This window comes from Siphateles boraxobius, unplaced genomic scaffold (genome assembly GCF_051911475.1).
Source record: "Siphateles boraxobius isolate OS27281-9 unplaced genomic scaffold, OSU_SipBor_1 11, whole genome shotgun sequence".
Classification (NCBI taxonomy): Eukaryota; Metazoa; Chordata; class Actinopteri; order Cypriniformes; family Leuciscidae; genus Siphateles; species Siphateles boraxobius.
Window position 1 is genome coordinate 5313736 of NW_027508711.1, and position 21265 is coordinate 5335000.

General features: G+C 39.6%; 1 protein-coding gene across 1 annotated transcript in view; it reads right to left on the reverse strand.

Annotated features, from left to right (window-relative positions):
* The window catches only part of col27a1a (collagen, type XXVII, alpha 1a), a 72913-nt gene that overhangs the window by 2912 nt on the left and 48736 nt on the right, over positions 1-21265 (reverse strand). Inside the window, exons 37-60 of the mRNA XM_077194330.1 lie at positions 21157-21264; positions 18548-18601; positions 18334-18441; positions 18179-18232; positions 17983-18036; positions 17367-17423; positions 17221-17274; positions 16565-16618; positions 16413-16466; positions 16110-16163; positions 15057-15164; positions 14867-14974; positions 14317-14424; positions 14144-14197; positions 13541-13603; positions 13227-13280; positions 13098-13133; positions 12988-13005; positions 12846-12881; positions 11102-11128; positions 10928-10993; positions 1793-1961; positions 1546-1655; positions 1212-1412 (exon numbers count right to left, since the gene is read on the reverse strand). Of these exons, the coding sequence (XP_077050445.1) occupies positions 1212-1412; positions 1546-1655; positions 1793-1961; positions 10928-10993; positions 11102-11128; positions 12846-12881; positions 12988-13005; positions 13098-13133; positions 13227-13280; positions 13541-13603; positions 14144-14197; positions 14317-14424; positions 14867-14974; positions 15057-15164; positions 16110-16163; positions 16413-16466; positions 16565-16618; positions 17221-17274; positions 17367-17423; positions 17983-18036; positions 18179-18232; positions 18334-18441; positions 18548-18601; positions 21157-21264 (1809 nt within the window). The remainder of the gene's footprint in view (positions 1-1211; positions 1413-1545; positions 1656-1792; positions 1962-10927; positions 10994-11101; positions 11129-12845; positions 12882-12987; positions 13006-13097; positions 13134-13226; positions 13281-13540; positions 13604-14143; positions 14198-14316; positions 14425-14866; positions 14975-15056; positions 15165-16109; positions 16164-16412; positions 16467-16564; positions 16619-17220; positions 17275-17366; positions 17424-17982; positions 18037-18178; positions 18233-18333; positions 18442-18547; positions 18602-21156; position 21265) is intronic.

Here is a 21265-nt window from a genome sequence, read left to right on the forward strand (position 1 = left end):
TCATTGTTATTGTTAACTACAACAAACACTGTGGAGCCTTTTCACAGACTTAGGTGTCGCGTTTTAAACAGTCATCATCATTGTAAATCCTGCAGAATATATATATATATATGGGAGGAGCATGAAGAATCATTTTCACACATGAATCGGCTCCTCTGAGTCGAGATCTTAAATTCATTGAAAGTGTTTGGGATGTGCTGGAAGAGACTTTACAGAGTGCTGGATTCTTGCATTGACAATACAAGATCTTGACCAAAAATGTATGTGACTCTTGATAAAAAATATCCTTCTTCATGTTCCTCCCAACCATTCTTTCACAGTTTGAGCCTGATGAATCTTGACATTGTCATCCTGGAATATAGTCATGATGTGTCTTCCTACATGGTCGTTTAAGAAATGAAAAGCTACACACTCAATTAGGGTCAGAAGAACTGTTGCCAAACATATAACATTAGAAACATCATAATCACTGCAATAATGATCCAATCATAGACTCTTAAGCATTTGCCTGTTTAAATCCAAACAGTGACTTTTTTGGCCGGACAGAGGGAAAAAATACAGAATGCATCTTATAATCATGTGGATTTTGTTTGCATTAATTCAATAAATGAGTTATTGAAATTTAATTCAATTTAAAATTTAAATGTATATTATTTTCAGATAATCAGGTACTTGGCAAATGTACTTGGCAAAATGCTTGGCAAAATACTTGGCAAATGAAAAGTACTTTATATATATTTTTATTTTTACAATTTTGATCCTGTTGGATTCAGATCAAACGATTTGACTTCATATTTAATTATTTATTTATTCCTATTTATTTATATTTAACAATTGGAGAATATTTATTATTTAAAATTTAAAAGTATATTATTTTCAGATAATCAGGTAAAAAAATACTTGGCAAATGAAAAGTACTTTATATATATTTTTATTTTTACAATTTTGATCCTGTTGGATTCAGATCAAATGATTTGACTTCATATTTAATTATTTATTTATTCCTATTTATTTACATTTAACAATTGGAGCTTTTAAATCCTAGCTATACTTACAATATTAAGTCGGTACATTTTGCATTTGTCTTTTAATTATGTATGTTTTTTTGTGATACTTTGGCAATTTTATCTGCACATGATGCAAAGTAAAGCTAATTGCACGGTTGCTTCCAACACTCATTAATTTGAGAGATGTTTGAAGAGCACACTGACCCAGCAGGAGTCTGCTAACACATCCGGCTCCAGCGTCTCCCCACTCCACGCATGGAAGCGAACAGCGCTCTGGGACGTGGGAAGGGAGGGCGCGTGGCTCCAGATTGTCACGTTCAGGCAGTGGATAGTGATTCGTTGCTCCGCTCCGGCGCTCAGCAGGTGCAGGAAGTTCATCTGGACGCGTCCAACACTGAACTCCAGCTGCGACCAGCCAATAAAACAGCATCATTAAACATCATCAAACAGCTTCAACTTCTTTTCTGAACATATCCTCCCAAAGATAAGCATTAATGAAATAAAAAAAAAACTGATCTGGAAGCTGAATGCTACAGACCTTGGCTGTGGTGATGGGCCTGAGACAGGTGCGTCCACCACCGCTGAAACTGCACATCACTTCTATAGAGTCTGAGGAGCAGCCCAGGTTTGGGTCGATCCAATAAGTGCCTGAAGAAACCAGAACACAAATATTTCAGCAAAATTGAACAGTTGAAATTTGACTTAATTATTACAGCTATTTACAGATGCTATTGGTGGTATTTAGCCCAGAATATTCCTTCCAGGTTCAAATCACACACACACACCATCGTAGAGTGTATCCCGGCAGTCGTGCAGGTCCTTGCAGAGTCGAGCAGGATGATCTCGTGTGCCCAGCGGGTTCTTCAGACTGTGGACCAGAGAGCTCAGGTAATGGAGAGTCCGCAGGATCTCTGGAGCCTGATCCAACATTGGCATGTCCATCAGACCCTGACCCTGAGAGAACAGCGGGACAGTCTTTAAAACTACATATAAACACACAATCATCTTTGACAGTGCAATAATACTGATACAAACTGATCATTCATCCCTGGTCCAGCACACTAAAACAACCAAGGCCAGCTAACAATAATACATAAACAGGTAGGCCTATGATATGTTGATGATAAATTTTAATCTCACTATGCCACTAAATAAAACGCACACACATAACGGAGATAGTCACTACAAAGAGTGGTTGAATATGAGCACCTGGAACAACTTCCAGTACACTGAACACCACTCACAGGACATGGAAAATGACATTGATCCTGTGAACAACTTCTTTGCTAACAACAATAACTGCCACTATTACACGCACACACTGATGAACAGTTTAACAGTTCAATCAAGACCGAACAGCAATTATCCATTATCCACTTTAACAGCAGAAGTTTGTATGCCAACTTTCACAATATCAAACACTATCTAAATCAATTGAAACAGCACTTTAACATAATTGCAATAACAGAAACTTGGATAAACAATGAAAAAGGCTCAGATTTTGAAATTGAAGGATATGAAATGTCTTCTATTAACAGAGTAAACAAGAGTGGGGTGGTGTGACACTGTATGTGGAAATGGATTTAAATTATAAGGTGGTGGATAATTTATTGGAATGTCTCACAATAGAAATAAGTATGGAAAAAAAGAAATATATTATTGTAAGTTGCATATACAGGTCACCAGGTTCTAATACTGACACATTTAAGGACTGGATGGAAGAGACATTAACAAAAACTAGCCAAAAAGTCATGTTCATCTGTGGGGACTTCAATATTGATTTGTTAAACCCAAATAACCATAAAATGACTGAGGATTTTATCAACACCGTGTTTAGTCTAGGCCTCTATCCCCAAATTACCAGACCCAGCTGAATTACTTCTCATTGAGCAACACTAACAGACAATATATTTACAAATATCATACAAAACAATACAGTGAGTGGATTACTAATAAACGATATCAGTGACCACCCACCAATTTTTACAGTGTATGACAGCAACTACACTCTAAACAGACATGGTAATAAACCAATTTCCAAAAGGGTCAGAAAAAGAAGAAACAATGGAGGCATTTAAAGTTGATCTGCTAGCACAAGACTGGGAGTTTATTGATAATGAAAAAGATGTTGACAAAGCATATGAAGAATTCCTAAGAATATTTAAATTATTATATGATAAAAAAATTGCCCAATTAAAATATATAGCAGGAAACAAAAACAAAATGATAGACCGTGGATTTCCAAGGGATTACAAAACGCCTGTAAAAAGAAAAATACACTTTATAGAGAATTTATAAAACACAGAACTATAGAGACCGAAAATAGATATAAGAAATATAAGAATAAGTTATGAGAACTTGCAAGAAAAAATACTACACAAAACTATTAGATAATAATCAAAAAAATATTAAAGGTATGTGGAGCATTTTAAATAATATTATTAAAAATAATACTAGACAGGCTACTTATCCCCATTACTTCATTGATAATGATAAAAATATCAATAACATGGAGGATGTTGTTAATGACTTCAATAATTTTTTTCCAAACGTGGGACGGAACAAATCCCAGTTCCACAAACATTAGAAAGTAGATATAATAATCTAATAGAAAGAAATCCCAGTTCAATATTTCTGACAGCAGTTGATGAAAGAGAAATAATAGATATTGTTAAATGATGCAAAAACAAACCATCCACTGATCATGATGGAATAGATATAAAAATTATACCAAAAGTAATAGAGGGGATCGCCAAACCACTAACGAACATCTGCAATTTATCATTTCTAACCGGTCAATTTCCAACAAAAATGAAAATAGCAAAAGTCATTCCTCTATACAAAACGTCTCAGGTTACGTATGTAACCCTGGTTCCCTGATAGGGAACGAGACGCTGCGTTTGAGACGCGGTGGGAACGCTCTGCGTGATTACGTCATGAAGCACGTGTAAAATCAGTCCAATGGAAGCCCGTTACGACATAGGTGACGTCATAGACCAGGAAACTATAAAGCAACCCTGAAATCAGACCGCGATAGCTTCTGAAAAACCTGAAGCAAGTCGATCAGGGCATGCAGGAAGTATGGCAGGCAAACGCAGCGTCTCGTTCCCTATCAGGGAACCAGGGTTACATACGTAACCTGAGACGTTCCCTTTCAAGGGAACTCGAGCTGCGTTTGAGACGCGGTGGGAACCCTATACCCACTAAGCCATAATGACAAATGCCCGTTCTGTGTGAGGTCCTGGGCACACTAAGAAGCAAGCAACCTCGCCCCAGGAGTGGAGAGGTCAAGGTCCTAAAACCTGACAAATGTATGCGGAGAGGACCATCCTGCCGCATTACATACGTCAAGAAGGGAAACTCCCGAAATTAAGGCCATAGAGGCCGCCATACTCCGAGTAGAATGGGCCCGCACAGCCATAGGTGAAGGCTGTCCGGCCGCTTCATAAGCCAATGAAATAGCCTCGACTATCCATTTACTCATAACCTGCTTAGATGCAGGGCATCCTCTCTTGAGTGACCCAAAACAAACAAATAGTTGCTCAGATTTATGCCACAGGGCAGCTCTGTGAACGTAGGCATCTAAAGCCCGGACTGGACATAACAGGTTAAACTGTTCCTGGTCAGGGGTATTAAAGGGTGGAGGATAAAAGGCCTGCAGCACTATTGGGCATCCAACATTCAGTGGGACCTTAGGAATATAACCCGGCCTGGGGTAGAGAAATGCCTTCACCATACCAGGTGCAAATTCCAGACACGAAGGAGCAACCGACAAAGCATGTAAATCACCAATTCTCTTGATAGATGAGATAGCAAGGAGAAATAAAGTCTTTAGAGTGAGGAACTTTTCAGAAACCTCCTCGATGGGCTCAAAGGGAGCTAAAGCCAGACCCTCGAGTACAATGGCCAAGTCCCAAGCCGGTGCTCTAGAGTGCAGTGCAGGTCTCAACCTCAATGTACCACGGAGAAAGCGAGTAATTAGAGGGTTTCTCCCAATAGAAGTACCCCCCAGAGGGGTGTGGAAGGCAGATATAGCCGCCACGTAAACCTTTAGGGTGGAAGGAGATAACCTGGCCGAGAAACGGTCTTGCAGAAAATCAAGAACTGAACCAACAGGGCAGTTAACAGGATCTAACTGACGTTCAACACACCACGTGGTGAAAAGTTTCCATTTTAGCGCATACAGCCTTCTCGTGGAAGGAGCTCTGGATTGAAGAATGGTTTCTACAACATCGGTCGAAAGACCGGTCTCCCTGAGCCTGGCCCCCTCAGAGGCCAGGCCCACAGTTTCCACAACTCCGGCCGAGGGTGAAATATCGTGCCCCCGGCCTGAGACAGGAGGTCCACCCTGATAAGATCTCCAAGGGGGAGCCGTCCAGAAGAGACACCAAGTCCGAGAACCAAACTCGGGTCGGCCAATAAGGGGCTACTAGTAGCAGACGAGCCCCTTCTCGGCGAACCCTCTCCAGAACCCCCGGAAGCAAAGATATCGGGGGAAAGGCGTACAGGTGCAGCCTCGGCCACACCTGCACCATAGCATCCAGACCGAGAGGAGCTGGGTGCGTTAGAGAGAACCACATGGGACAATGGGTTGAATCTGATGATGCGAAAAGGTCTACCTGAGCACGACCGAACTTTTCCCACAGGAACTCCACCACTTCTGGGTGAAGTCTCCACTCCCCGGGCCTCAGCCCCTGTCTCGACAGAATATCTGCTCCCACATTCTGACGCCCCGGAATATATACCGCCTTGAGCGACAGTAACTTCCCCTGGGCCCATAGGAGGATCTGATGGGCCAATTTGCAAAGGTGACGTGACCTCAGACCCCCCTGATGGTTGATATAGGAGACCACCGAAGTGTTGTCTGTGCGGACCAACACGTGATGGCCTCTCAGGTCTGGCGGGAAATATTTGAGTGCTCGAAATACCGCCATCAACTCTAAACGATTTATGTGCCAGGAACATTGATGGTCCTGCCACAGACCTTGCACCGAGCGGCCACTCATGACCGCCCCCCATCCCGTGAGGGAAGCATCCGTCGAAAGCGTGACGCGTCGACAAGGAGCCCCCAACACTGGGCCCTGGGCGAGGAACCAAGGTTTCTTCCACAAGGCCAAGGCACGAAGGCATAGCCGCGTGACCTTGATCTTGCGGAACGGATTTCCCCTCAGAGAAAACCCCTTGGTCCTGAGCCACCACTGCAGGGGTCTCATGTACAGAAGGCCAAAAGTAATAACGTTGGACGCAGCTGCCATGAGACCCAACAGTCTCTGAAACTGTTTCACAGTGAGTGACTGGCCTAGTTTCACATTCTTTGCGGCTGTGAGAATCGCAGAAATACGAGCAGGAGACAGGCGTGCCTGCATTGTGGTCGAATCCCAAATTACACCTAGAAAAGTGGTCCTCTGAGCAGGGAGGAGCACACTCTTTTTGGTGTTTAGCCGCAACCCCAAACTCTTTATGTGGGACAGAACAGCATCTCGATGCTGAACCGCCACCTGCTCTGACTGAGCTAAAATCAACCAATCGTCGATGTAATTTGATACGCGGATGCCCTGGAGTCTCAACGGAGCCAGAGCTGCATCCACGCATTTTGTAAAAGTGAGGGGAGATAAACCTAGGCCAAATGGAAGAACCCGAATTGGTATGCTTCGCCCCCGAAAGCGAACCTCAGGAACCTCCTGTGATGAGGATGGATAGATACATGGAAGTACGCGTCCTTCAAGTCTATTGTGACAAACCAGTCCTCGGACTGAACTTGTGATACAATCTGTTTGAGTGTAAGCATTCTGAACTTGAGTTTCTGAACCCTGCTGTTTAACTGGCGCAGGTCTAGAATAGGACGCAGCCCTCCATCCTTCTTTGGAACAATGAAGTAACGGCTGTAAAACCCTGACTCTCTGCTGGGAGGAGAAACCCTTTCTATAGCTCCCTTTCGAAGAAGTGTCAGTACTTCTTGCTCCATTACCAGAGCCTGCTGTGAGTCCACCACCGTGGGGAGGACTCCTTGAAATCTGGGCGGACGAGAACCGAACTGAATTCTGTAACCCTTTTCTATTATGTGCAGGATCCATAGAGAAATATTTGGCAGAAGTTTCCACGCTGCCAGAAATTCCGATAAGGGAACCAGTCTCTCGAGACTGGCCTCTGGATTTGATTGAACAATCGTTTCGGCGCCCTGAAGCGGCGAACCGGCAGGGAACAACCGAACTGACCGTTCTACAACCCTCCTCAGAGGATTGCACGGGGACGCTGACACCTCGGTGCCCTGAAGCGGCGAACCGGCAGGGAACAACCGAAGTGGCAGCGCTGTGGCTCTCCTCGGAGAGTCGCCCCCCGGAGGGTGCCAAGGAGGGACGGTTCCTCGGAACCGTTCCTCCCTGAAGGGGACCACCCTCAGAAGCCTGATAGCCTTGGCGTCAGGACTTCTTCTTAGCCCAAGCTCTCCTAGAGATAACAGTCCTCAGATCTTGTCTACCCCTAACAGGTCTGGGCTGCGAGCGCCACTCAGGAACCGTAGATTGAGGAGGTGCCCGAGCGGCGACGCTCTGTTTTTGTTGAACTCTGTGAGCGGAGCTCGTAGACGGATGAGGCTGCTCAGACTTTATACTACGAGCAGCCTCGGGGACAATAGACCGGCGAGGAAGAAACCTCTGAAACGCAGCCGCTTGTTTCTTATTTTCTTGAAACCTATCGACGACACAATTTATAGAATCGCCGAACAGACTTGTAGGTGACAGCGGTGCGTCCAGAAGAACAGATCTATCTTTATCTTTTATTTCTGATAAATTTAACCATAAATGGCGTTCCGTGGCCACCAAGGCTGCCATAGAGGGGCCAACAGACTTGGCCGTCTCCTTGGTGGCTCGGAGAGATAAATCTGTCGTGCGAGGCAATTCTCGAATTGCGTCAGCACTAACTTCCTCACTATCGTCTATGTCCTTCAGCAGGTCAGCCTGGTACGCTTGGAGAATCGACATAGTGTGCAAACATGCTGCGGCCTGACCTGCTGCCGAATACGCTTTACCCACCAACAAAGATGTATTTTTTAATGGTTTGGTGGGTAACGTCGGGGCTTTCAGAGAAGAAGACGACTCAGGGGAGAGATAGCTCGCTAGTGTGTCTTCAGCACGAGGTATAGTCAAATAACCATAATGATCAATCCCTTGAACTTTACTATAATTCTTAGTTTGTGGGTTATGCACTCTGAAAGACGCCGGTTTAATCCACGATCTCGAAACCTCGGCGTGGAGATCGGGAAAAAACGGGAGTTCCCGACGAGGAGGTCGTGATCTAGATGGTAAATAACGTTCATCTAAAAGACTCTTTCTAGATTCAACATCGAAATCATCGGCTGGCCACTCAATATTTAATTTAGTAACAGCACGAGATAAAACCTCCATAAGCTCCTCATCAGCAGGGGTATGAGCTGGCGAACACTCAATATCCCCCATACTACCGACATCCAGATCCTCAGAACTGGATAGCCGTAATATTGGTGCCTCAGCCTGGGAAGGAGAAGCCGCAGAGCGGGCTCCTTCCTGGGCAAAGACACCGAATCCAGTAGGTAAGGACTGAGAAAGGGCGGGGCCCGTCTCAAACCCCGCTACTAGATCCATCTGCGAACCCCAAGATGAAATTCGACGCTGTGCCTCGGCAGCAGCGGGACCCGCACCTCGGGGAGCGCGAACCGAACCGTCCTCTTCAAAGAACGCTCGGCGAGAGCGGAGAGTTTTCATAGACAAACTCAAGCAATGCTCACAGTCAGCCCCCTCGAGGACTGACTGGGCATGCTCCACTCCCAAACAAGCAATACACATAGGATGTGTGTCCCCACCCGTGATATAACGAGGGCAGGGCACAACACAAGGTTTATAACTTTGCTTGCTCGCCATAATGATATATATATATATATAAGGGGGTTGACAGACAACAATAAATAGACAAGGACAGATATACAGAGAGCGCTTGCTGAAGGTGCAGAAGCTATCGCGGTCTGATTTCAGGGTTGCTTTATAGTTTCCTGGTCTATGACGTCACCTATGTCGTAGCGGGCTTCCATTGGACTGATTTTACACGTGCTTCACGACGTAATCACGCAGAGCGTTCCCACCGCGTCTCAAACGCAGCTCGAGTTCCCTTGAAAGGGAACTGGAAATAAACACCACTTCACAAATTACAGGCCTGTCGCTCTGCCACAATTTTCAAAAATTTTAGAAAAACTATTTAACAACAGATTAGAGATATTCATCGATAAAAATAAACTACTCAGTGAGAAGACAGCCAATATGCATTTAGAAAAATTTGTACTATATCACTAGCACTAACAGAACTCATTGAAGAAATCACAAACTCCACAGACAAAAAGAAATATGCAGTTGGGGTATTCACTGATCTAAAAAAAGAATTTGACACAATAAATAATGAAATATTAATCAGTAAACTGGAACGCATCGGGACCAGGGGGATGGTTCTAGACTGGGTAAGTACTTATCTGAGAGACAGACAAAAATTTGTGAAGATGGGAGATTATTCGTCTGAATGTCTGGGCTTGGCTTGTGGTGTCCCCCAGGGGTCAGTCTTGGGACCAAAGTTATTTTTTATTATTTATCAATGGTTTTTGTTACATATTTGGTTCAGGGGACAGCTTACAGCAACTCTTGGAATTAATCACTTCAGAATTCAAGAAAATAAAACAATGGTTTGACAAACAGGTTATCAATAAATTTGAGTAAAACTACATTCATGGTATTCGGAAGTTGTAAGTCAAATCATCAAGCACAGATACAGATAGAGGGTGTTAACAGAGTACATGAAAATAAATTCCTTGGAGTGATCATAGATGAAAAGATTTGCTGGAAGCCTCACATAAAACACATCAAAACCAAACTGTCCAGAAGTATTGCAGTCCTAGCAAGAGCTAAGCACATACTGGATCTTAAATCACTTCTTATCCTGTACCGTTCACTATTGTTACCTTATTTGAATTACTGTGTAGAGGTTTGGGGAAGCACTTATCAACATTCACTACAGCCACTAGTCATAATGCAAAAAAGAGCCATGAGAATCATTCACAACGTCGGATTTCGGGAGCACATAAATTCATTATTTTTGCAGTCTAAATTGCTAAAATACCACAATCTAATCGAATATCAAATTGCAGTATTAATGTTCAAAGCAAGAAATAGCCTATTGCCTGGGAATGTACAAAAGATGTTCTCTGAGAGGGAGGGAGGGTACGATTTAAGGGGAAAGGGAAATTTTAAGACCAATAGATTTAGAACAACAAGGAAAAGATTATGTTTATCAATTTGCGGAGTTAAATTGTGGAATAAACTAAATGAGAACCTAAAGCAATGCCCAAACATATTCCTATTCAAAAAATGTACAAACAAATTATTTTCAAGAGGTATCAAGAAGCACTGTAGTAAAAGTAGGAGTGCTCCTTTGTTTTTTTTTTTGTTTTTTTTGCTGCTTGAATAAGTACATAATCGAGGTTAGATAAATAAATACTTTTCAGTGGTCACTTATATATATATATATATATATATATATATATATATATACACACACACATGTATAAATGTATATAACAACATAATAATAATAATAATATAAAAATTGTTAATTGAAGGAATGTAAGAATTAAAGGGGTAGGAGTACATACGTTTTACTTCTTCCTACTCCTGTAATAGAAGTATGTTAACACAGGAAAGAAGGGTACTTTATTTACTGCTCATCTGTTGTTGTTTTTTTTTCTCTTATGTTTTTAAACTTTGTTTTATTTTTTATATGCTTCCTTTTCCATGTTCGAAATAAAGATTTCAATTTAATTCAATTCAAAATACTAAATAAACAGGTTGTGTGTGTGTGTGTGTGTGTGTGTGTGTGTGTCTGTGTGGGTGTTTGAATGATTTCACCTCTATTTTCTGTGTGTTTGTCTCCCTAAAAACTGGCTGGGCCACTCCAAGACCGAAATCTTGTTTCTAAAACATACATGCACACAAGCAAACTTAATAAAGCATATGTACAGAACAGCAATGCATGAATGAATGAATGAATGAATGAAATATAAAGTTAGTGAATATTCTTACCCAAGCCAGTGGGATTACCGGTGGACCCTGTAAAGAACCGGATAATAAAACTATAATAATAATCATAACTGTATATAAATTATTCTGATATTATTAAAACATAGTAGAGATTGGCATGTATGTGTGGATTGGATTACTTTAGTTTGGGGACAAAATTGTTCCCAAACTAACTGAGTATAATCTGAAAAATTTTTTGGTTGGGGTATTTGTGGACCTTCAATTTAAAAAAAAATTTGTTTGTTTTCTTGGAATTTTTAAAATGTAAAATTCGTTGTTTTAGTCTGAAGTCACTTCACGTTTGAGAGTATTATTTATTTGACAACTCTGACACTATTGGATGAGAACTGAACTGAGCTGGACGAAAAAACTATGTTCAGCAGAACTGCTTTATAGTTTAAATGAAGTAATTTGATAATTGATGATCTTTACAACGGAACTGAATCAACACTGACTGTCACTGACAACAAACTGACTTCAGCTGAATAATGACACGTTTTTATTTTAGAGCTGCTGTAAAACTCTGTTTGCATCATTGAATCATTTTCCTGTTATCACTGTAAAGCTGCTTTGAAACAATCTGTACTGTATAAAGCGCTATATAGGTATAAAGGTGACTTGACATGAGTCATTATAATTAGATAGTAGACATCTATGGTAGGTCCTAAAAAGCTTAAGTAAATATTCTGAAAGAGTCTATTAAAAGTGTTAAAGTCCCTGTAAAGGCAGTTTAAAAAAAAAATTCTAAACACATTATAAATGTTAGAAATGTATTGCTAAAACATATTACAAAGACTGTGAACTGTGAAGTACTGAATTGTGGAGTTAGACCGTTAAAACAGTTTTTCACCATTGCTATTTTCCGGATTTTTTGGGCGGGTCTAAAACGGGGCTCGATGACGCACTGGAGCCCCTGAGCTCCTGGACACGCCCCTACTCGATGACGCACTGGAGCCACTGAGGCTGGCCGCTCCACTAACAATATAAATAGAGCACATTCGCATCAGTTTGGCGCTCAATCGCGAGTTACTGTCAGTACTATTATTAGTTACTACAGCGTACAGTTTGCTAGTTATGTCTTCGTCAAGGAAATGCGTACTACCTGGATGCGATCATGAACAAAACAGATCGGTGTCCTTATTTAAATTTCCTAAAAACGATCACATCAAGAAGAGGTGGATTAATTTTGTGCAGAGCCACCTTGATGGAGAGCTGAGGATCACCACCAAAACCCGCCTCTGTAGTGATCATTTTACACGGGATAGTTTTATAAACTTTCGTCAGAGATAACTGAGATTCACTGATAAACCGCTGTTACTGGTGAATGGGGCCGAACCGACTATCTCCCGCCTCGGCCTTCATCCTCCCGTCGTGCCGACAACTGGTGCCATTATCGGCAGTGCGTGCCCACCAATGAGTGTAAGTTTGTGTGCTTATGTTATAACGTTAATTAACCTAATAAATTGCTAGGAGCATCCATTCCGGCTGTAGCGGGTGACAGTTGAGCTTTACTGCGAGTTGGCGTGGTTTCAGCGCAGCCAGCGGACACACCCCCAGCATTTGAGAGCAGAGACTACTGCTCATTTTTTCAAGATTTTAATAGCTTATTTTATGTACTTGACGGCTTTTTTATCATTCAAATTTGGCTGGGTGGCTAATAACACATTTTTCTGTGATATGACAAACTCAGAACACATACTTAATTTTGACTTTACAGGGACTTTAAAAAAAGAAATGTGTGTTTTACCGGCGGTCCAGGAAGTCCACGCGGTCCAGGAGCACCCTGGAAAAACACACAAATAACAAAGTTAGGAAAAGACAAGTGGTTTTGAAATAAACACAAGCCATTGATAATGGGAAATGCTGTGACTGTGATCGTAAAGACTCACTCGAGGTCCCTGAACACCCTGTAAGGAAAGAAAGAGTGTTTAAGAGAAACCTGTAAGATCTACTTTGATATCAAGATCTGAAGAGAAAGAGTGAATTCATCTCTTCTCACCATTTCTCCTTTGTTGCCAGAATCTCCTCTCGAGCCCTACAGAGAGACGTCAGTGTGAGAACAGAGGTCAGCTGAGGTCAGAGAGCAGAGAAGACCACACTGTTCACTAAAGAAGTGGCATATACTCACTGGACTCCCGATAGGACCAATCACACCGACAGGTCCAGCTAAACCCCCTCTACCCTGAAACATACATGGACATATTACTATACAAACACTATTATATGTGCCATGTGATCTATTGAGTCAGACAGACAGATAGATAGATAGATAGATAGATAGATAGATAGATAGATAGATAGATAGATAGATATCGTGTGTGTGTGTGTGTGTGTGTGTGTGTGTGTGTGTGTGTGTGTGTGTGTGTCTGTGTGTGTGTGTGTGTGTGTGTGTGTGTGTGTGTGTGTGTGTGTGTGTGTGTGTGTGTGTGTGTGTGTGCTCACCATGCTGCCTTGAGGCCCTTTAGGCCCCTGAATGCCTTTCGGCCCAAAGTCTCCCGGAGGGCCCTGAATAAACAACCAATACATCAATCTCACATAAACAAACACACAAATACACAGCTGTGCCTAACCCAACATTTTATGCTAGTGTGTTGTGTATATTGAGGAGGACTAGAGCCTTTATGAAGTGGAACATTCAGTGACCACAGACACCATGAAAGCATCTGACTGTCAACTGTTTGTGTGTCCCCTATCGGTGGTCCTCATGTTTTCCACAACTCTAAATCATCTAGTTAAACCAGAAGCATGAATGAGTCTGAATGAATTAGTAACACCACAATTACACATGCTTCTCCTGTGTTATGAGTTCACGGCTTTGGGTTTCTGAGAAAACCTTAACAAAAATACACCTCAGTGCTTGTGTGAATTATGACACTCTTTGAGCGCGTGGACGAAAACATGTTTCCCAAAGGAAAGAACTCTTTGAGAAATGATAAATCTCATCTCTGTTTCTCTTGGGCAGACACACATGGACGATCACATTTCTGTTTTTCACCAAGAAGAACAATTTAAATCAGATACCTGGCAAAGTGTGATAAAACTCACCTTCGGTCCAAACATTCCTAGTATCCCTGGAAAACCGGGCTCCCCGATGTCACCCTAAATCAAAGATTAATATGAATGTTTTGTTCCAAAATGAACTGTGGGTCTTTTGTAAGCTGGATGTAGTTCTCAGTGAAGAATAACAGTTTATGGTTTTGTCAGGGTGTAAGACTCACATGTTGGCCCTTAGATCCCTGGTCTCCCTGAGGTCCTGGAAGGCCCATCCCTCCCTTAAAACCTCTCTTTCCTGAAGGGCCAGGGTGACCAGGAAGACCCCTCTCACCCTATCCAAACACAATTATAACGAATACATACATCAACATGACCCATTCAAGATTATAATAGAATAGAATATAATAGAATAGAATAAATTTGTATTTTTTAATTATAAATATATACAATTAAAAAGTCAATTTTTTTAAATGTTTCTTGAGCAGCAAATCAGCATATTAGAATGATTTCTGAAGGATCATGTGACACTGAAGACTGGAGAAATGATGCTGAAAATTCAGCTTTGATCACAGTAATAAATGAAACTGTACAATATACTCACATTTAAAACAGTTATTTTAAATTGTAATCATATTTGACAATATTTCAGTTTTTACTGTATTTTTGATCAGCCTTGCTGAGCAAAAGAGATTCTTTAAACCTTTGAACGGTAGTATTAATCTAAATCTAAATCTAAAATGTGATTATTATTCAGGTAAAATGTTATCCTCTGACCTTTGGACCAAATGATCCCTGTGGGCCTGGTAAACCGATAACGCCAACCTTGCCAGGAGCACCAGGTTTACCAGGCACACCAAACTCGCCATCATCTCCCTGATCACCCTAAAGAAAGAGAAAGATGCATGTAATAAACCTGTTCAGACAGATGATAGATCCGGAAACAGGTCTCATGATGTATTCTTACTGGTATTCCTCTGCTTCCATCTTTCCCTGGCAGCCCATCCATGCCAGGAACACCCTCCTGACCTTCTCGACCCACTGTTCCTCTGGGACCGGGCAACCCAACAACACCCTGAAAACACAGAAAGAGGCCCATTAGTCTGTCATTAAGTAAGAAAGGAAAGATGTTTAAGCAAATGTACTTGTGATGAAGGATATTACTGGGAGAATCTCACAAAAACAGAACAAACATTTTAGGATCACATTTCAACCCAAAATCAAAGAAAATAATGATTATAAGAATTCATTATATATATAATTAATATATAAACACATTTCAATTAATAATACAATATAACATAATTAATAAATAAAATAAAATAAATATAATTAAAATTATGCAAATGAAATACATTTAAAAATATAGGTATTATATATTGCGTAAAAAAAGTAAGTTTAATTAAGATTTTCCCAGTTTTATTACTGTATTATGAAGATTACAGGAGTAAATAAATATAATTTTTTTAAAAGTAAAATTGTAATTATACTCCATAGTTTTATTTTGCATATTGTATGCCTAATCTTAATAATAATAATAATTTATTATTTAATAATTAAATATATATAAAATTATATAAATTATTTAAATATATGTAAAATTATATAAATTATTATCAGTAAAGAGAATACATTTCTTTTTGTATTACAGTAATGATATTTGCGGGGAGCAAATTTAATGCAAAATTGTTTTACACATTTATTCACTTGGCAGATATCGATCAATTAAGAATTAATTATATAAAAATTAGGAATGATATAGTTAATACATAACTAATAAATGAATAAATTATATTATTAATAAAAAAAAAATATATTATTTATAAATTAACTAAATTATAATTAAGTAATTACACTTATGCAAATCAAATAAAAAAATATTACATATTGCATAAAAAAATGAAGTATGTTTAAGACCATTACAAGTTTGCTGATTCTGATAACTGAGATTAAACTAGATTTAAAAGTATAGATATAATTGTCCCTAATTGTGCTACAATCATGAAGGAGTTCCTCTTACTGGTGACCCTCTGCTGCCACGCTCCCCCTGAAGACCCTGTTTACCCTTCTGACCCTGAAAGTGAACAAAGCATGTGCGAAAAAGAAGTAATGCCAAGGAGAAAACCACACACGCAGAATTAATCGTATACAGCATAAACATACACACACACATCTAACCCATATTGCTGAAGTATGTGACAAGGCTCTGATTTCTAACACATGTTGTTTACGTCTATTCCAAAACCTAAGTAATGAAATCTGAATTTCTTCAAAACATATGCACACACGCTAGCACACATACGAGCTAAGAGCATATCATTACCTGTTCTCCTTTGGATCCTTTGGGGCCCTGTATTCCACGTGGACCAGGATTACCCTAAAAATGCATTAAAAGAAATGAAAGAAAAGATGTTTGTGTGTATGTTTAAGATTGGGCACATCTGTAATCATGATCTGATATCATATTATACGCACAGGTAGTCCAGGAGCACCAGGTTTGCCTCGTAAACCATCAACACCTTGCTGACCCTGCGAACACAGAAAAAATTTGTGAGAACGCAAGAATAATTACAATAAACCAAAACATTATACATAACAAAAAGAAACTATAAATGGAATATTACATAAAACATTTAAGAAAATAATAATTTATTTATTAATAATAAATACAATTAAATAGAAAAAAAATGTCTCAAGAAAATGTGGTGTTTGCTCATGCAAATCTTGCCATCCAATCTGAACAAACTCCTAAAGTATGAGCAATATTTATCCTTAGCAATCATTGCTAATAAAACTGTATATATTCTCTGTCCACAGTTCTACAATTTATCTATTAAAACACATACATCTCCACTCAAACCATATTTTTGCTGGGGGAAATTTTCATCTAACGTCAACCTAAATCAAAACCTTTTAAAATGGTCTTCATTGCAATGTAATTTATAAAATATTTTACTTTGTTTAGCCGATTACCATATAAAACAACTTTTAATCTCAGTGGGCGGTACTTAAACTATTATAGGAAATGGTCACATGTTGGTGTGTGCCGACGACACTCCAGTAAACTAGCTAATGTGCTTCATATGCAGTAAGACAATAGTGTGCTTTATGGGTAGCTGTGTTTATCTCACCACGTATCCTGGATCTCCCGGTTCACCCCTGTCTCCTCGCTTTCCAATTGGACCCTGAAAATACACAAACACATGCATGATGTTGTGAATATCGCTATTGAATTTAGAGGAAATCAGATATAAAAATGAAAATAAGAGTGACTCACTCTGAGTCCTGGTGGACCAGTAGGACCCTCCACCTTCCCATCATCCCCATGTTCACCCTAAAACATCACATAATGGAAAACATCAAATGATTATAGAAAACTGATTCAAAGGAGTGTGTGTCTTCATATCAACACTCAAAAATATGGTAACACTTTAGAATAAGGTTTTATTTGTAAACTTTATCTAACATGAACTAACACTGAACTACAGCACTATTAGTCTTAGTTAACGTTCATTTCAACATTTACTGATACATTTCTACAATTAAAAGTTGTATTTGTTAACATTAGTTAACGCACTGTGAACTAGCATGGACAAACTGAACAATACTAACATTGACAAAGATTATTAAAAGTTGTAAAAAGTGATATATACATTTTATTTTATAATATAGTCAACTAATTGACAATATAAGAAAGTACTGTCAAGTGTTACCAAAAATGTGGATAAAAATTATATTATCTAATATGATACTGTATTCTTATCAAACTTATATTACATGGTATTTAAAAGGCACTGTGAATTAATGTCATTGTAAGGTTTAGGTATTCAGGTCCATTAAGGGTGACATAACTGTGCAGGTCATAAGTATAAAAATTGAAGAATACATTTTACCTTTTCACCCTTTGGTCCTGGGGGTCCTATTGGACCTTGAGGTCCTTTGTGACCCTGTAGAGAAAGAAAAGGCTTTTAAGAACCATTCCACTAGCAGACTTGAGTTGATCAATCTGTGCACTGAAGTGGAAATAAATAATTGGAAATGTGCTTATATGATCATGTGTTGATATTTGTACTTTTTCCTTGCTCTCACCTCATATCCGGATATGCCGGGATCCCCCTGCAGCCCCATACGCCCAGGAGCGCCCTGAGACACAGGGAGGAAGAAGATGAGACAGGTCAAATGTTAAGTGAGTTGGACATACTGATAAACCTAAACTTAATAATAAAATGTGTATTTTTTTTTACCACATGTCCGATGGTTCCTCGTGATCCCTTTGGTCCGGTGGTTCCGATTGGTCCGATCTTTCCCATGGTTCCTGTCTCTCCCAAATGACCGATGTTACCTTTGGCACCCTGCAGGTAATGTGAAAGTGCAGTCAATATGGCTACTGTGTTAAAAAAAAATTAAAGATGAATAAAAAACTTCAACCAAACCAAATCTTGAACTTTGATGTCTTACCTTAAACCCTGGTTTCCCTCTCTCGCCATTTTTACCAGGTTTTCCTTCAGGACCCTAAAACACACACAAAAACAAACCCGCTGTCATTTCACAAATAAAGATGACAGACAGTGTTGTTATTGTTTACTAAAAACTATAAACATACATAAAGCTGAAATAAAAAAAACTTTGAAAAATTGTAATTGAATTGAAATCTAACTTAAATAAAGTAAGTTTAAGTACTAAAATGACCTAAAACTAAAATAAAAATTAAGCTAAATAGAACTGTAAAAAAACTTTGAGTGGTTAAAGTTCTGTTGATCATTTTCAGGCATAATTGTTGAGATTTGTCTAATTTTAAAGAGTTTTAACACAAAATACAAATGTTTTGTTTTTGTGATAACGATATCTGTACTATGTAAAAACTTGTTTTGTTGATTTGCTTTACAGAACTGATCATAATGTTTCACTGTTGCTATGGTTAACTACTAGATTTTTATAAATATATATTATTCCTAAATATACAAAATAAAGTGGTTTCACAGTAGAAGAACCATTTTTGGTTCCCTAAAGAACCTTTCAGTGAACAGTTCTGAAAAGAGACATTTTATAATCTACAGAACCTTTTGTGGAATGGAAAGATTCTATGGATGCTATGGAAAATCATATATCATGTGTTACATGTCATGTACATGTTACATGTCTTGTAACATATCAATCATATGTTACAAGAACAGCCTTTTTCCACCTTGGAAATATTGCTAAGCTACGTAACATGCTATCTGTTTCTGATGCAGAAAAGTTAGTTCATGCATTCATGACCTCAAGACTAGATTACTGTAATGCTTTATTAGCTGGCTGTCCTGCATCCTCAATAAACAAGCTACAGTTAGTGCAAAATGCAGCTGCTAGAGTTCTTACTAGGTCAAGAAAATATGATCATATAACACCAATTTTATCATCTCTACACTGGTTACCTATTAAGTTCCGTATCAATTACAAAGTATTACTACTGATCTATAAAGCCCTAAATGGTTTAGCTCCTGTGTATTTAATGGAGCTTCTATCGCCATACAATCCATCGCGTTCTTTAAGGTCACTAAATGCAAGGGTTCTGGTCATTCCTAGGATATCTAAGTCCACTAAAGGAGGGAGGGCGTTCTCACATTTAGCTCCTAAACTCTGGAATAGCCTTCCTGATATTGTTCAAGGCTCAGACTCGCTGTCCCAGTTTAAAACTAGATTAAAGACGCATCTCTTTAGCCAAGCATTCATTTTATGAACAGCAGCTATGCTAATTATTTCCCATTTGCTTTTCTGCTGTTATCTCGGGACGCTTGTCCCGAGGTAAATGGCGTTCGTCAGCTCCAGTTTGTATCCAGCCTCTCACGGAGACTTCAGAGTTCCCAAAACCTGCGATGAGATGACTAAACGCCTGTGAAGAGAAGACTCGACGCCTGTGAAGAGACGACTCAACGCCGGCGATATGTTATGCCCTAAATTAATACATGATTAACTAACTGTATTTTTTTTCTATGTACTTTTCTGAAATGCACTTTCTGTAAAGCTGCTTTGAAACAATATGTATTGTGAAAAGCGCTATACAAATAAATTTGAATTTGAATGTTAAAGGTTCTTCATGGAACCATTAAAGGGTTAGTTCACCCAAAAATGAAAATTAAGTCATTAATTACTCACCCCCATGCTGTACCAACCCCGTAAGACCTTCGTTCATCTTCGGAACACAAATGAAGATATTTTTGATTAAATCTGAGAGGTGGATCACTGCTACATAGGCTGCCAGAGGGAATGAAACTTGACGGCCCAGAAAGTCATTAAAGAACATGTTTAAATATTCCATGTGCCTATAGTGGCTCAACTATAAGTTTATCAAGCGACGAGACTACTTTTTTTCCGAAAAAAAAAACATAAATAACGACTTTATTCGACTATTCCTTTTCTTCCTTGTGGGCCTGAGACGAGATTTCAAGAGATTTCCACGACGCATGCGCGAGAACTGAACAAGAAGTATTAGAAGAAGAACGTCCTCTTCTCAGTTCTCGCGCATGCGTCGTGGAAATCTCTTGAACTCTCGTCTCAGGCCCACAAAGGAAGAAAAGGAATAGTCGAATAAAGTCGTTATTTATGTTTTTTTTTTCGGAAAAAAAGTAGTCTCGTCGCTTGATAAACTTATAGTTGAGCCACTGTAGGCACATGGAATATTTAAACATGTTCTTTAATGACTTTCTGGGCCGTCAAGTTTCATTCCCTCTGGCAGCCTATGTAGCAGTGATCCACCTCTCAGATTTAATCAAAAATATCTTCATTTGTGTTCCGAAGATGAACGAAGGTCTTACGGGGTTGGTACAGCATGGGGGTGAGTAATTAATGACTTAATTTTCATTTTTGGGTGAACTAACCCTTTAATACCTCTAAAGAACTTTTATTTTAAAGAGTGTATCATATGTACTTTTTAAGACTGACAAATCCTTTTGCTTCGACTGGCCTTTATGATGGGGGTCGGGCAACCCCAGTCGCCCCTTAAATCACACTCCTGTGTTGTTTACTAAGTGAGTATACAGCAAGATATGAATGTGATATAGTGTGTGCACAACTGCATGCTCACTCACTCTGACGCCAGTAAGCCCAGGGTCGCCCGGTGGCCCTTCTTTGCCCTTGATTCCAGGGTCACCTCTGACACCCTGCTCGCCCTCTCCACCCATGTCGCCTTTTTCACCC